The 16,945-nt window shown below is 45.1% G+C and overlaps 1 protein-coding gene across 2 annotated transcripts in view; it reads right to left on the bottom strand.

Moving 5' to 3' along the window:
* Positions 1-2,700: 2,700 nt before the first annotated feature.
* The window catches only part of LOC135827832 (uncharacterized), a 24,714-nt gene continuing 10,469 nt past the window's right edge, over positions 2,701-16,945 (bottom strand). Inside the window, exons 9-19 of one of the 2 annotated variants that reach the window (XM_065340260.1) lie at positions 16,867-16,945; positions 15,561-15,610; positions 14,560-14,632; positions 14,039-14,124; positions 12,859-12,929; positions 11,742-11,923; positions 9,993-10,216; positions 7,966-8,090; positions 6,120-6,385; positions 5,662-5,740; positions 2,701-4,139 (exon numbers count right to left, since the gene is read on the bottom strand). The exon at positions 16,867-16,945 is cut by the window's right edge and continues 101 nt beyond it. In XM_065340260.1, coding sequence (XP_065196332.1) covers positions 3,038-4,139; positions 5,662-5,740; positions 6,120-6,385; positions 7,966-8,090; positions 9,993-10,216; positions 11,742-11,923; positions 12,859-12,929; positions 14,039-14,124; positions 14,560-14,632; positions 15,561-15,610; positions 16,867-16,945 — 2,337 coding nt within the window. In that variant the 3' untranslated portion in view covers positions 2,701-3,037. The remainder of the gene's footprint in view (positions 4,140-5,661; positions 5,741-6,119; positions 6,386-7,965; positions 8,091-9,992; positions 10,217-11,741; positions 11,924-12,858; positions 12,930-14,038; positions 14,125-14,559; positions 14,633-15,560; positions 15,611-16,866) is intronic. The other variant, XM_065340261.1, reaches the window with a different exon arrangement.

Below are 16,945 nucleotides of genomic sequence, written 5' to 3'. Positions count from 1 at the left end.
AACCTCACAATAATCACACACGCGACAACCTTTTCCCCTCGTGGTCCTCTTTCACATGCAAGCATGTTGGCGCAGTACATGTACTTGTACAAGTACAAGTGTCGGAATAAACAAGTGTTGAAAGCCGTACTATTAGATCTTCAAGTGTCGTGATTATTGTGAGGTTTTGTGTGAAATTTTAATTTTCGGCTATCACATTTCGTTAATTTCTTACTTTTTAGACGGGGTCCATGGACTAGAACATAATAACTTTTTTTAGAAAACTGCCATAAAGCAGTTTTTATTGCTATAATAATGATGGTGTGAAGAAATTGGATAGGGAGGGAAGGTGGGAAAAGAAACACTGCTCACGCACGATCTTTTGTCTGGAAGAACACAACAGGGAAGCAAGATTTGGTTTTTTTCTTTTCAGCAAAACGGGCTGGGTGCGATTTGTGATTACGCAGCAAAGCAAAGCGCATGACTTCAGTCTTGAATGCAGTACCAAGCAATGCAGTGCGGTGTGTGCGCTAGTTCGGATTGTTGCTAACGAGTGCATGTACTAGCACAGTTAGTACCCCGGTACGGCAATACTCCAATAGCGACAAACAGCATGGTTTAGGTATCACGTGATCAGCATACCTCACGTGAGAACAGCATGTAGCACTTCCCGAACACTGCCGTCTATTTGAAGTAACAGTTGTTCGAACCTTTGACTTGGCGAGTCCTCTGATGCCACTTGCGAGTATCCTCAACCAATCTGACCTTGAAGATTCTGAGTGATGTTCACGCCCTTTTTCAAAGTGAGTGCATAAGAGGTGTGTTCATGAGTGTGTGAGGGTATGGCGACGACAAGCAGCATGCGACTAGAGCCACGCACTGCCTTTTACGCAAACAAGTCGTTAGCACCTATGACACAATCGACAGGCTTCAAGCATCACCCGTATTCCCGCTCTTCTTACCCGCCTTATCGACTTTTCTCTTCCGTATAGCCCTGGAGTTTGCTTCTCCTTTCTTAGAGTAGTTGAGTTAGCTTGAGAACATCTCAAGAGTTTTGAGTTCGTGTTCGCCATTTTTATCAGTTGTGTTTTTCCGTTGCTGTTTTCCATATTGCTGTTAAAAATAATATTATTATTACTATGATCAGTCGGGGAAGTGAACTGCCTGAAAAGAGAAAAAACGCCAGACCCACCAGGACTCGAACCTGGGACCCTGCTTGTCATGAGCAATGCTCTAACCACTGAGCTATGGGACCAGGCTGAACCTAGAAAGCGCTGACAAGTTTTTCACTCCAAAGGCAGCTCACAACACGTGCCACACATACTGATGGCACTTGGGTCTTTTTCCCTCCCCCAGGAGACCAACCACGGTCGGGCGGAGTGAAAAACTTGTCAGCGCTTTCTAGGTTCAGCCTGGTCCCATAGCTCAGTGGTTAGAGCATTGCTCATGACAAGCAGGGTCCCAGGTTCGAGTCCTGGTGGGTCTGGCGTTTTTTTCTCTTTTCAGGCAGTTCACTTCCCCGACTGATCCTTTGAATTTGAAGTTCTCCCATCCTTTCCAAATTATTACTATGGTTGATAAATATGATGGTAAAGACACACCTGGCAATATGGCGGTAAACACACGCCTGCCCACACACGCTCTCTAAGTTGCAAAGTTCTAGCACAGAGCTCTCCTTCTCACCACCACCACCATCAGTTCGCGCCTGGCGCCTAGTCGATGCATGGTTGGCGGTTTCCGACATAGCAGGCTGGTACATCAAGTAGCGCATGGCACATAGAAGACGACACAGCAACGACATAGCTCGATTGCGACGTACGTTTCGTCCCCGCTGGACTCATCAGGCAATCTTCTTCTTGGATGTCTTCATACGGAGCTTGGCTCGGGAGAATGAAGTTGAAGACACCACTGCAGCTGTACTTATGGTTGATAAATATGGCGGTAAACACACGCCTGCCAAGGAGAGCTCTGTGCTAGAACTTTGCAGCTTAGAGAGTGTGTGTGGGTAGGCGTGTGTTTACCGCCATATTGCCAGGTGTGTCTTTACCACCATATTTATCAACCATAAGTACAGCTGCAGTGGTGTCTTCAACTTCATTATTATTACTACGAAGTAATAACTCTCCATCACTGTAACCAGATACAGTCAGAAAGTGCAAAGACTAGGCACAAAACTGACAGAGTACTGACTATTCTGATTGTATTATAGTATCTGGTTACAGTGATGGAGAGTTAGTCTTAACTCGTATCCAGAGACCGTGTTTTGAAGGTCCCTTGGGCGGTCTTCTTAGAAAGGTTTCACTGTAACTAATACTTTAGAAGGACAGGAACATGATAACTGTAGTGTAGTGTATGTTAGTAGAACACTTTGTTTGCGGGATCCGTGCGTTGTGTGTATGTATGTGTGTGCTTTTTTCTTCTTCTTCAGTCATTTTTTTCTCTATTTTTCTCATCGTCTCACTATTATCCGCCAGGACACAGTTCTTTTTTCACGCAGGTGAGGCCCGCTAGGCACCTACTCCCGTACAATCTGCAACCTTTCCCTAGTCGCCCTGCACGCACCCCGTACTTACCCTTGTATCCACCTTTCGTTCCGTTGGCCTGGGTAGCTACTTGCGCGCCCATATTTGACATAGCTACCCAGGCCCTTTATCTTGCATTCTCTCTGGTTCGATCTCTCTCTCTCTCTCTCTCTCTCTCTCGATCTCTCTTCCATAATGTAGTCGTTCGTCTTTGTCTCTGTCTCTTCGTCTCACATAATAAATGTCGTTCCACCTACCCGTGCCCGTTGTGTGCGGGAGGGTAAGAGCTTTTTGTTACTCAACACAGTACTTCAAGGAATAAGAGTCAGAAAGTGCGATAACAGGGCACAACACTGACTGGCTACTGAGACATTTTCCAGGTGATTTCTTCTACATGTATATTAATCACATTAACTGGCTCAGTATGCGAGTTAAATAATACCGTAATGTGAATCAGTGATACCATTGTTCTCAAGCCCTGCCAGTGGTCACACAGGATAATATGTCTGGAGAGGTTGGGGTGGTGGCACCGCCTATTATAGTTCTGAGCAATAATACACGGTGTTGTGATCGAAGCTGGGAATTGGATCCGTACTGCAAGAGTGGTGAGTCATACTGCTTGACTCTGTGTTATCCACCGACTGTTGCCTGGCACTCGGCGTAGTGCTACTGGCTGAACAAATCTTCACCTGCTCAGGACAACTGTGCCCACCATGGTACATCACGATTCTGCTTGCCGTTCTCAAGGGTAACAACTGCTTTGATGCATTGTTTACCTGGCAATGCTGACACGGTTGCCTATGAGCGCACTGTTGCAGTGCAGGGTGAGCTTCCTGAAGCACTGGCTCTGCTGCAACCATGTTCAACAGCATGTCTTGAGAGTTCTGTCCACTCTGCACACGCGTATTGGCATCAGGTTTGTGTGTTTCAAACAGCACAGATATCGGGCTGCCTCTTCGGCCGCGAGCGGAGAACTGAGAGGTCGCTGGTAAGGTCGTCCAAGAGGATGGTGATGAGTTGTTTGAACTATATTTAGCCTTCTCAGGCTTGTTTGTTGAGCGAGTCTCGGAAATGTCCGACAAATGAGTGCCGCCAGGTATATCCACGGATGCATCTGAGGCTGAAACACACTTTATACCAGAGCAGAGACCAAATAACCGATGCCTAGTGGGAGAAGGCTCAACAGTTTCCGACACTGCTTTCCTGCTGCTGGCACTTTTTCTACTGCGGCTTGACAGCTGGCGCGACATGGTCAGCGATGAAAGTCGGCTGGATGAACTCATAACTTCTACCCAACCCCTGCGCACATCCTTCGCTCGTATGGTGTGGATGAAGATGGCCAGACCTTGCAGGGTGTTGAGAACGGTGAAGATGTACTGCAACACTGTGTTCTGCGTGACAAGCATCACGAACCCAATCACCCACGTCAGACCCAGCAGCACCGACAGCGACACCGCGACGCGCAGCAGGTACGCAAAGCTGCTGCTGCCACCACCGTTCCTCGCCCTGGCGATGCTGCCCTTTCCTCGCCGGAGAGAGCGCATGACCACCGTCAAGACTACGGCGTTGTACAACAGCAAGGCAGCCACGGGACCGATGAACGTTCCGTAGAACACCGCTCTTTGGTTGATCCAGCAGCTACACGAGAACAGCATACGATCAAAGATGATGCCCAAGTGGGCCCTCAACATACATGGATACAGGGTTCTAGCCAGGAAAAATAGTGGGGTTAGGGGGGGGGGGGGGACATGGGAAACAGTTACCCGCTATCCCATTTTTCCACTGCCTTGCCACGCTAAATGCAACATATGTGGCGAATCCCCGACTTCACCCCAAACAAATGTGCCTTTATGAACCATCTAATACCGTAAATAGGTACCTGCCCAAAAGAAATACCCCCTTCATTCTTTTGGCTCTGTCAGTTGAAGTCAAGTCAAGCCCGATAAACATACTGCCCGAAATAAGTACCGGTACGGTGCGCACATGCAGCACGTAGCATGTACATCTACATAAAAGTGACTTCTCCACTACACACACGTCAGGTCCGAAAGTTAGTTCGTGCCCAAAAGTCAGTACCTGCCCGAAAGTTAGTACGGGTGTGGTCACTAAATTCAAAAGTAAATACGTACTTATTTACGAACTTTTACGGTAGTGACTTTGGGCTGCATTTTCGTTGAATTGCATGAAAAACACGAAAATCGGAAAATGAGTAGGGGGCGGCACTTTTTCACAGGGGGGGGGGGGGGGGCGTTCAAACAGAGTAGGGGGCGCTGCTCCCCCCCCCCCCCCTCTCTTTGGCTAGAACCCTGGGATACCTGCCTATGCCTCGCAGCAGGTACAGTGTCTAAACCTTTGAAGCATAATCATTGCCAATCGGCACTGAGAAATGAAGTCAACCATTCTTAGTCATGCACAGATGAACTTGGGTCTACCATTGTGAAATTGGGAAAACAAGGATAGCTACAAATGTATTGAAACAAGAATAAAATCCCTCGTGACTGCAAAGAGGAAAAGCCAGGAGCATGTGGCACTATGTGTAGAAGACCCTCCATCAAAAACTGCCGATCAACTGCGGACAGCTGCAGAATAATGAATACAGAATCATTCCGTCGAAACTGTTCTGAATGAATTGACAACTGGACTCTGGAACCAAGGTGTGTCTGGGTTGCTAGCACCCAACCTGCTACTATTGGTTCTTAAAATTGATGTGCAGTGGCAGTGTGGCCTATGTTCTGAAAAAAGCCCGGAGGATGAGATTTGCTCAGCACTGTCGGAATGAAGTTGCCGTTCTCATCCTGCTACAAATTTCTGAAATAAAATGTCTAGACAAGACGGTGGGTCACGGCATGGCAGGAAAATCCGTCCTCTTCCAAGCAGGACTTGAACCTGTAACACCTCGTTTCTCAACCATGGTGTCAAACCAACCCACCGTGTCTGCCTGCACCCTTGATAGGGCCGAGGAATAAAGAACTTTATAAAAAATAATAAAGACCAAGGAACTACAAGTTACGCTACAATTTCCACTAACACAACCAATTACTAAACAATCAGCTCATGCGATAACATTGCAAGTTATAGCGTAACGTGTAGTTCCTTGGTCCTTTCTATTTTTTACAAAATTAATCCTTGGCTCTCCATCCGAGTCCAATAAAGAACTTACTATCGAAAGCCATTTTTGCTCCCATAAACATCAGCCTTTGTAGAACCTGCTGTTGCCACCACTACCATGAATGGTATCCCTGTGGATGGAGAGAATGGGAAATGGATACAAAAAATATTAGAGGACACAGGAAAATAGACAGATAGGCACGCGCAAAGACAGACCCTCAACTTAACAAGCATGTGGATAGACAGGCTGGATGAACAAGAATTCAAAATGCAAGTGAAGTCCAAGAAAATGGAAAGAGAGAGAGAGAGAGAGAAAAAGAGTTTGTCAGTTTTCATCATAAATCCTGAACCAATTTCTCACTTCTTTCAGAAAATTAAACACGGCAGGTGACTGTCAAATGTCATTCCAGATTCCTAAATCTAAAATCTTATTTTTCGGTATCCACTTTCTCAAAGAGACTGGAGCTGGCAAATATGGCGCAGGTCAACGGTTAATTAAGGAAAGCTTACCTAAAGCAATCAGAAGAGAGCGTCTCAACGTGGAAAGTTCTTTCTTGATGGACATCACCTTGACAACCTGCTGATAGAGGTGCGTTGCATCCGCGGCCGTGAACAGGAATGCGGAGAGCAGGCAGTAATGCACGGCCATTGCAATGCCAGTACAGACGTTTGCCGAGGCCGTTGCCTTGATTCCCGCAATGAACAGAACGAGGACGAGCAGCAGTGAGATGCACAGGCCAAAAATAATCTGCTGGTGAACTTTCGTACGTAGCTTTCTGCATGGAACAAGAGAATTGTATGGAAACGCAAGTATTTCCCATATATTGTCTCTGCTATTTTATAGGGCTTATGCAATCCTTTCAACGTACAATGAAACCTGAAAAGACCACCGTGACTGGCGACCAGCCTGGTACTACCGGCCATTTCACCAGGCACGGACGGTCTCACATTCAAAATGCACTGTGACTAGCAGCTACCTGCTGAACGCGACCAGCGACCGCCTTTTCTTGTCCCAAAGACGATTTTTGACCCGTAAACTAACGACCACGATGTAGGAAATCAAAATGTTGCTCGAAGCTCCTTCTTGAAATTTTGCTGATTTTCCATGGTCCTGAAAGGACTCTTTCGATACTACAGCTGAACAAATGATCGCAGGCCATTTTGACTGTGGGGTCGGTGTGGACTACACCTGTCAAAATTTCAAGCGCTGTCAAGAATAAACATAATAGGAAGCGTCTTCGAGAGCACATCGAAAGCGCTCTCTGATCGATGTTACTACTGTATTCGGAGGAGAAACGAAGACTGAGCGGCTCGGTCACCCCAGTCATACAGAAGAATTGAGCATGGCATCAGGGAACCCAGGAACGAAGCAGCATCGCAAGGCCCCGATGATGAAGGATCGCGTTAAAGCAATCGATAAGTCACAACAAGGACAGTCGGTACGATTGATCGCATGAACGAATTTGAAGCCCAGCGCAGAACGGAACTTCCACAGAGAACATTTGACTCCTGGCTTCAGACGTAGCAGCTGAATTTGATGTCTGTAAAAAAATAATCTTCTCTCTCTGTCTCTCTCCGTCTCTCCGTCTCTCTCTCAAAGTGTTATTTGACCTGAATAAGAATTGCATTGCGCAACTCGTGGGGAATTGTATTAGCTGCATTTTGACATACATATCATATAATGGGATCCATAATATGGTCGCGCGGTGCAAACCTCTAACTAAAGACCACCTGCCACAAAAGACCGCTTTTGCTGGCACCAAGGGGTGGTCGGTAGTTACAGTTTTTTTTTTACTGCACATGCTTTCCTCGCCTTTCTAGGTGGTCCGGAGGGGGGCATAACTTTGAAAAAATAAATGCCTCTCTGAATGGCATAATATGTTATGTTTGATGGTGAAAGGCCAGAGGTACTTCAAATGACCTCACCACTTCCACGATGCATACAAAGAGTAGTACTATTTCCACATAAGCTAACTTAGCCCAAAGGAAGCGAACTGCTTGTAACACTGGTGTCTGCATATCTGGGGTAACTAGGGCTGCAACGGGTAGGGGTTTGGTCGGGTAACGGGTTCGGGTATTTTTTATCCGGGTAGCATGGGCATCCCATCGGGTATTTGTTGACACAGTTTGTACTGCGAGTGTGCACTTACGCTACATAGGGAGCGTACAGTAAGCACGTAGCCGTGTTGTTTACATGCACTGTTGCAAAAACACTGTACTCCAACTACCCGATCGGGTTCTCAGGAGCAAATTGCTACCCTACTACCCGACCAAATCACGGGTAGCACGGGTACCCTACTACTCGTTGTCACCCCTAGGAGTAACCATTTACAGCGCATGCCTCTCAAGTGCTTACTTCAGTGCCAGTATGGTGATCAAGGTAGCAATGATTCCTGGCATGGACAGGCCGCATCCGATGAAGGCTACGTACAGCAAGATCTTCTCTGATTCGCTAGCTGGAAGATAGCCAACAATTGTGTCCTGTTAACCAACGGATATGGGATAATCATGGAGAACGAAATCCAGAATCAGTGAAAGTCCTACAATCCTCCACGATGTGAGCAGTGGAAGTCTCTTTTGAAAATCAAGGACCAGGCTCTACCTTTATATTACTAGTGCTCTTACGCATATAATAATTATTACTCAATCTGCGGACAGAACTTTTTCGTCCGTTGTGGACTCATCAGCACAGCACAGAGAAAATGAAGCCGAACCTGATAGCAATGAAAAATAAATTTTCCAAAGCCAGATTTAGACCAGGCCCGAGCGCACCTTGCCACTGAGGGTGCTCAAACTGACAAGCCAGTGAGCTCAGTGAATATTATATTGTTCTCCATGGCTAGGTATCATTGTTGAGACGTATTTCCCTGATGAAGGTCTGTTATTTATTCCTGCATTTTGTTGTTGCAATGTGCAATGTCCACCTCTCTAATTCTACTTACTGCTATGACTAAGATTTGAGAGAATTCCCCAAACTCTTGGCATCAAGGCACACATGCAGATATTCAAACTTCTTCGTAGTAGAATGAAAATGGGAGCAGGCTACTAGCCACAAGCACACACCGCAACTCGAGCTCAACTCTACACGATCTCCAGCCAAAGAGTGCCATTTTTTGAAAAGAACATAATGGAAGATACACAAACAACGGAGGCGAAAGGTAGCTGAAACATCAAGTTTCACACATTTCACCGATCGCCAGACAGCGAGATTCACTGTTGATGTTCCAGCCACTTAACCCTTTACCGGCAATTTTGTATATGAAATCCATAACATTGAGAAGGATGCCAATAACTCACAACGAGGGCACATTTTGTGTGTGCAAGTTATGTTTTCTTGGAAGTCTGGTACTACTTCTTGACGATGGAAAAAATTATTTTCACATACCACACACATACGCTACTAAATTGGCACCTATACGTCTATACACGGAAATTGTACACAATGCAAATCGTCAGATTCCGACATTGACATGAAACTGCCAAAACAAGTCGACTTCAGAGCGGAAACGAACGCCATAGCCATCACAGACTTCAGTGGCCGTGCCTCGCTCGCAATTGAGAGCAGCATCGCCCCAAAATCGCTGTCCGATGGCTCCGTAAGGTCGTGCGCAAGTCGCGCAGCGCTGCCGTCACTCAGGTACGTAGAAAGTCGATGGCCTAAAATTCCGTCTCTGGAAGACTGTCGACACGGGGATCACTCTCCATGGCTTCCACACCATAAGCACCATCAGATTCTTCCAGGTACATTACGACGACATCGTCTTCAGCGGCTGGAGCTCCCGATATTTGCGTGAGAATTTACTTTGCGTGCGCTCCGCTCCGCAATTTGAAATTCGCTTGCATCGGCGGCTGGAACGAAGTATTTATCTATCTGTCGTGGGTCCCAGAGCGAAGGTCTGCTAGGTCCTCGTCGGAGAAGTCATCTGAGGACGAAAGGAACTCACTGCGCAAGAGGAAATGCACCTGACGACAATTTGACGGAGGCAGACGGCATTGTCGGCGCGCGTGTATTTCCGTAAATTTTCGATCGCGCAGTTCTCAATGAAATCAAATGGGACACGCGTAGATCTCTTCAGCTACGGATAGGATCATACCTTGGCTGTGTGAGGGCCACGGGAAATCCCCGTGGGCTGATGCTTCCTGTCATACCAGGCATGGTTTTAGTATGCATGTCGAATGCGTCGTTTACGACGCATTCAAGTATGGGGTTGCCGGTAAAGGGTTAACCTTTCACCTCCGTTGTTTGTGTATATTGCCCTGCACATGTGTGCATCATGCATTCCGCTTGGAGCTGCCTCTACCGGCCTTGTTTGAACACTATGAAACTTGAGAGAGGTAGTCATTTTTTTTACAGAGGTTTGTAGGAAAATAACATAATTTTACCTGGAAATAGGCATTGATAGGAACAGTGTCAAGTGGCACGCATTCCGAGTTGTCCACATTGCCCCAGAACAGGAAGGATGTCTCGAACAGCTCGCATCTTCTCGATGCAACGGCGGTCCCATTCGTACTATCGTTGCTGCACGGGACATATGCCAGTTCCCTGTGACGAGTTTCAGGCCAGTACCGTCCATCCGAAAATTCATCACCAGTACAAGAACAACGTGCTATATTCGAGTGCACAACACACATGACAAACAACCAGGCGATAAATTAACACTGATATTATTCTAACGCCAATCGAGACAAACTCGCTTGCCGTATTTTTCCTGTTACAAGTCGATCTTTCATGACTCAAAACTGAATTAATGAGAAAGGGGTGGTCAAAGTACAGACAGGGCTTAACCACTATTAAATCATATTCAATTTTGATATTGAACTGGAAAATCGAGGTCCCATGTACAGTAAAACCTGGTTTAAGAGACCACCTCACAGTGCAAGAGAAAGCGGTCATTAAAGCCAGGTGGTCTTTAGAACCAGGTCCCACAGTGTCTGTGTATAACTGTCCGTGCATGGAAAAACGGTCGTTAAGAGCAGGTGGTCGCTAAACCCAGAGGTCGCTTACAGCAGGTTTTACTGTATTGGGGCTTGACTTATAACCGAGGCTGACTTATGAACGGAAACCATGGTGTTGTGTTCGCCTGCAGCCACGCAGCAGTCCATTGCGGGACAAAACAAATACTGATCTATTTACAACGAGCATGCGTATAATTGATGAGAGTGAGAGACAATACGGAGAGGGACAATACGGCGACCAACACTATACACAACACATGGTACCATTACAGTACCCAGGTGTTTCACAAAACACGTAGACACCAATTTAGCCAAACTACTATTATCCCTGCATCCTTACATCACGCTCTCAGTCAACAGTCTCCAGGCTATGCCAAATAATCAAGACATAAATGAAATATTCGAATTTTCAGGCAAGAACCATTTTCCAGTGTAGCCTAGAGACCGTCAACAGAGGGTATTGTGAAGATGTTGGAAAACCGGCCATTCTAAAACAGTGAAGCATGTTAAGTTTCAGTGGAGAATGTTGCGAGAAAGTGTGGGAGACTTGTTGATGGTCATTACAAAACTTCCAAAGTGAAACTTGTCGGGAACTGTGGTGACCTTGCACAAGGGCAATATCCTCAGATAGCTGCATTGCTTCAAATAAACTATTGAAAATGTTTATGAACTACCACACCACAAATGTGCTCTCCGACCGACCTTGAAACGTTGCCACAACACACCATCAGCGAGCAAGTTGAGGTGCGGTGGTTGACGAAACATCAGCACAGTGCCAAATGCTGCTGCTAACCCATCAGTATAAACTCTTGTAAAAACCAGTTTAAAAGCAGACATTAATAAAAGTAAAGGGAGCGCACTCATACAACGAGAACAATGGGCAAAATATTAATTTTTATGATTTGAACTTCGTTCTCATGTGAGAATCATCAAAAATCGTCATCACACTGAGAGTTGGACAACAAAGACGTTTTAACGACGTTCAAATCACAAATATTGTTCCCCATTTTTCTCGTGGTATGAGTGCACTCACTTTACTTTCATCGATATTAGGTTTATTGTTTCCATGCCGACCTTTTTAAAGCAGATGCGCAACGTTCTATTTGAATGGACGTGTGAGGAAACATTAAGTCCTATCAAATGAAATAACCAATGCACCTGTGAGTGAACACTTACGAATCATGGTAACAGCAACATTGAGAAGGGTAAGAGGCGACATCGGTGGAGATTCTTTGCGGCGTGCCCACATGCGACTCTTGACAAGCTGAGAAAGGTCCATACCTGGCAGCAGTGTGTTCCTGTCCAACACAGCACTTGATATGTTCACAAACACCCGTATGCTGATTTCCGTGTCGTTTCTGAAGGTTTCACAGGAAGGAAAAAAACGAAAAAAAGAAAACAACAATGGGGACGCCCTTTTAAAATTGGCTTCCCTGGATGCTGTGTTTGGCCTGGTCACCATTATTCTTCAGTACAGTAAAACCTGTAACTAAAGACCACCGTGACTAGCGACCAGCCTGGTACTACAGACCACTTTGCCAGGCATGGACGGTCTCACATTTATATATGGTTGTGCGGTGCAAACCTCTAACTAAGGACCACCTGCCACTAAAGACCGCTTTGTCTGGCCCCCAAGGGGTGGTCGTTTGTCACAGGTTCTTCTGCATATCACTATGGCAGCGCTTGTCTTCACTTCCGAGTTGCACTGCTCTGCATTTTGGCTTCTGTAGCCTTTCGGCCTGCATTCCGCCACTGTGCGTGTATAGTCATATTGCATGTCTGAATGTCATACAACCATAATTCACTTGCTCTTCGAAGTACAGTAAAGCCGGTCCACATGTCGATTCAGCTCCTCCGCTTTTCATCGCGATTATAGAACCACACGTTACTCAATCTGCGGACAGAACTGTTTCGTTCTTTGTGGACTCATCAGCGCAGCACAGAGGACTGAATGAGGCCGAACCTGATAGCAATGAAAACAAATTACGTTATATTGATGAATGACGATGCAGATCACTCAACATTTTGTTGTGAACGTGTTGTCTGCAGTGCCTGTGATATCCACAAAGACAAGTCAAACTAAACAACCATGGGTTCATACGCAGAACCATGGTGGGTGAAACTGGCCCTCAACTGTCATTACAAACCTTCAACGTTTAGAGCAGGCAATAGAGCCAAGTAAGATATAAAACTCATACATGTCGAGGTTACAATTCCTACATGCCAGCTGCCCCAGTCCACCAGTCCCAGTGCATGTATTACAACATTGTCTGCATAATGTGAATATACTTACCCAGATCCTAAATGTGTCTCATTGCTATCCCTTTCCTCAGCAAAGAACGCTTCTGGCAGCATATGCCTTAGCTGTGAGCCAGATACAGATAGAAAAGACTCCACAATATGGAATAGTTTGTTCAAGACTCCCATGCAGCATCACAAATAGTGCCAGTAGAGTAGTGGTGATAAAACTGACCTGGCGAAAAGGCGGTACATACATACATACATACATACTGCTGTGAATTCCAGCAGAAATCCAAGAGAGCTCGATACCGGGAAGGTAGAGCCGTGACACACTAGTCAGAACAACAGATGGCTTGATCAGTGACTGATCAAGCCATCTGTTGTTCTGACTAGTACATACATACATACATACAGTGGTCCCTCTATAATCCGGCACCATTTGTGCCACGAAAATCTGCTGGATTAGGGAGGGTGCTGGATTAACAAATCTGATTTACTGCTGCAATGTGCATGAAGAGGACATTTTGGCTACTGAAAATTGTGCTGGTTTATCGAGGGTGCTGGATTATAAAGTGCCGGATTAGAGAGGGACGACTGTACATACATACATACATACATACATACATACATACATACATACATACATATGGCTTAGGGACCTTCAGCATTGGGTACATACATACATACATACATACATACATACATGCATACATACATACATACATACATACATACAGACATACAGACATACAGACATACAGACATACAGACATACAGACATACAGACATACAGACATACATACATACATACATACATACAAACATACATACATACAGACAGACAGACAGACATACATACATACATACATACATACAGACATACATACCTGCCCGTGCAACGACTAAGTGCCTTCTAAACTGTAATGTCAGTCCCGACAAAGAGCATTCCCTCCCTACCGTCGACACCATCAGTCTGTGCATAGTACGTCACTTTGCAGCTTAGATGAAGCGTTGTGTGCGTGAGTTTTCTGTAAAGATCACTACTCTTCAACAATTTTTTTGTGAAAAAAGTGTCGTCACATGCCAGATTTCTGGTCTTCCTCATTGAAATGTCTGTGATTCCGAGTTACGGACATTTCAAAGTCATGGGTAGTGCTCAGTCTCGGACCGGCCAGAGAAGAGAGACGCGAATGTATGGCAACGATCTAGTCGCTATTGTGGTATTCACTCACCTCCATTTCAGCCATAGCAAATATGTCCTCGGGAATTTCCGTACTTGGAAACCCAAACACAGCCATAATATGAAAGTCAAGTGGGGCTAGTCAAGATTGACAACAAACAAGACAAGAAAAAAAGGGACAACGGAACAGAACGAAGCACAACGACATGAAACATGTACAGTGAAACCTGTCTAAGACGACCGCTCAAAGGACCTTCAAAATGTGGTCTCTGTTACCAGGTGGTCTCCTTATCCAGTGTCATTTGACTGGAAATTGCATTCCTTGGTCCTGGTTTCAGTGGTCTTCTAGGACAGGTGGTCGCCTTATCCGAGTGGCCGTCTTGACAGGTTTTACTGTGGTTCTTCCATTGAAATCAAGAGTAAAAGAATTCGAGAGCTCATTTACTCTTCTCGGCAAGTGTTCAATATCCAAATTTCCACTACTCAGACCATGCTCAATACCCGCACTTCCACTGTTCACAAAGTGCGTGCCCACCCGCAATTTAACTGCTCACATAGCGCTCAATTTCTCACCATTCAATTTCAGGTCGACTACTGCCGTTGTGTCCATGGTGGGATAGGGGATGCTTGAAACACGACACGTTAAGGTGGCCCTCTGAGCTTTACGGCACCCCGCCCGGAAAACAGCGTAACTTTGTTTACAATGCATATAATTGGTTCAAATTTTCAACACTAATTCCTGAGATCCCATAGTCTGATCTTCACCAGGAAAAATGGACCTCTTCACAAGCACTGTCGGTGTGGATGTGAATTTACGAAAATTGCCGTATATAGAACTCGTAACCAGCACTCAGAAATACCAATGTTTTTATCACGACATTTTTCACATGGAGTACATTCTTTACATCCAACTTCAGGTGCTAAAACAACAATATACAAAGAAAACCTCAGAAAAGGTTTCCAATATCGAAAACACAAAACCATAGTCCAAATGCGCAAAAGAACGACACATGTTGGAGATGCTCTTTACAGCCTATACTACCTGAGAACAGGCCACATTGAGTTTTAGCACCTAGCCAAAGGTCCACGGATTCAGAAAATATATACTTTTGGGGGTGTAGAAGCAACAACTGAAGCCACAGCCTGGTTACAAGGTCCGGCAATGGCTGAAAAAGAGAGAAAATTGGGTACCAAAATTTGATTTATGTAAATGTGTTTTACAGGGTAAATAGTGGTGTGAGAACGGTATGATCTTATTTGGATAGGTATGTCTGTCTGTGTGTTTGCCTCCCTCTGTGTGTGTGTGTGTGTGTGTGTGTGTGTGTGTGCGTTTGTGTGTATGTCTGTATGAAATTTTTAAACCAACTTGCAATTATTGGAATTTACTATTATTATTTCGAAATTTCACATGTATTCACCTATGTTCAGGCGGCTATATCTCCGGAACGGCTTTGAATATCGCCCTCAAATTTTTTTGTGTGTTCTTGGATGATATAGGAAGGATTTGACTGCACTTTGGGAGCAATCCAAGAAGGTCGGGTTTTTGACCCCCAAAGCTCAGAGGGCCACCTTAATCTGCCATTGTCCCTCTGGTAACTCACTGACAGAATGCGCAGAACTCCTCCTGCACAGTTGCACAATTGAGTGAACAACACACTTTGAAGTACAGTAGGTATCGGTTATAGCGTGGGTGTTTGAAAAACGACATTTGATTCTTATTGCCGATATTTCTTACACACGATAAATCACGTGTGACATATCATATGCGCGCACGTTTGGCATGTGGACACGTACACATGATACACGGATCAATCAGACTCGCGGTCGTGCTAGGCGACTGCGGAGCAGCGGATACGAAAGAAGTCGAAAGAAAGAGTCCGACTGGACAGAAAAAGTGATTCTCCAATGCTCCCTTGGACATAACTCTCTTTTTGTGTTGAATTATTGTATTGAGTATGCACAGAGCACAGATGTTATTACTACAGGCGATACACTTTGCGCTAATCTGGCATATTTTGCTACACAAAATCCGTTCTTAGGGCCGATATATTCTACTATGCGATAATACTGCTTGTAAGAACAAATATACACATAAAATATGTGTTATGATTATGAAAAAATGAGTGTTCATTCTTGTAAGCAGTATATTCTTGTATACGACCACGCTATAACCGATACGCACTGTAGTAGTACCTAGGTGAATGTGGTTCATGATCGGCATGTGCGAACTTCATCTACTTCACCAGCATGCATCGTCACATCCTGACGCTAAACTTTATGTTCAGAACGGTAGACGTTTCAAGTTCCACCCTTGGTGCCTACTTATGTAGGACAGCAAACTAAACACAGCACTAGCCAAGTCGTTCGTCCCTCTTGATATTTGTACTTTGTACTGTTGAGGGAACGAACTGAAATAATAAAAACGAAGTCCGGCTCTATCAACTTTGTGAAAAATCAGGAGGTCATTGTAGGCCAGTCGGGCAAGAAATGGAGGGACAAGAAGAGCAGATAATAAGTGTCTTGGAAATTAAGCCATAAATATTGTATGAAACTTGATGAAGAAAATGCCTACGCTGACAAAACCATTCCCACAGCACTACACACCTGAGTAACGAGATGACTTCACCCTAAAAAAATGGTTTAATCATAATGGTGGTAAATACACTTCTTCCCACTCATACTCTCAAAGCAGCAGTTACACACAGAGTTCTCGTTATCCCCATGTGCAAACTGATAACGGTGGTGTATTAACTGCTACCATTGCCAGGTGTGTCTTCACTACCATTATGATTAAACCATATGTACAGCTGCAGTGGTGTCTTCAATTACATTGACCCCCAAAAAAGCAGGAAATAGAAACATAGTTGAGCAGTCCTTTACCTTCAACATGAATGGCTGATGGGATAGGGTCAATCACTGCTCCATGCTTGTCAAGCCATTCATACTTGACTGGCTGATC

Source organism: Sycon ciliatum, chromosome 12 (genome assembly GCF_964019385.1).
Source record: "Sycon ciliatum chromosome 12, ocSycCili1.1, whole genome shotgun sequence".
In the NCBI taxonomy this organism is placed as follows: domain Eukaryota; kingdom Metazoa; phylum Porifera; class Calcarea; order Leucosolenida; family Sycettidae; genus Sycon; species Sycon ciliatum.
This window is presented reverse-complemented; position numbering and strand designations above follow the sequence as displayed.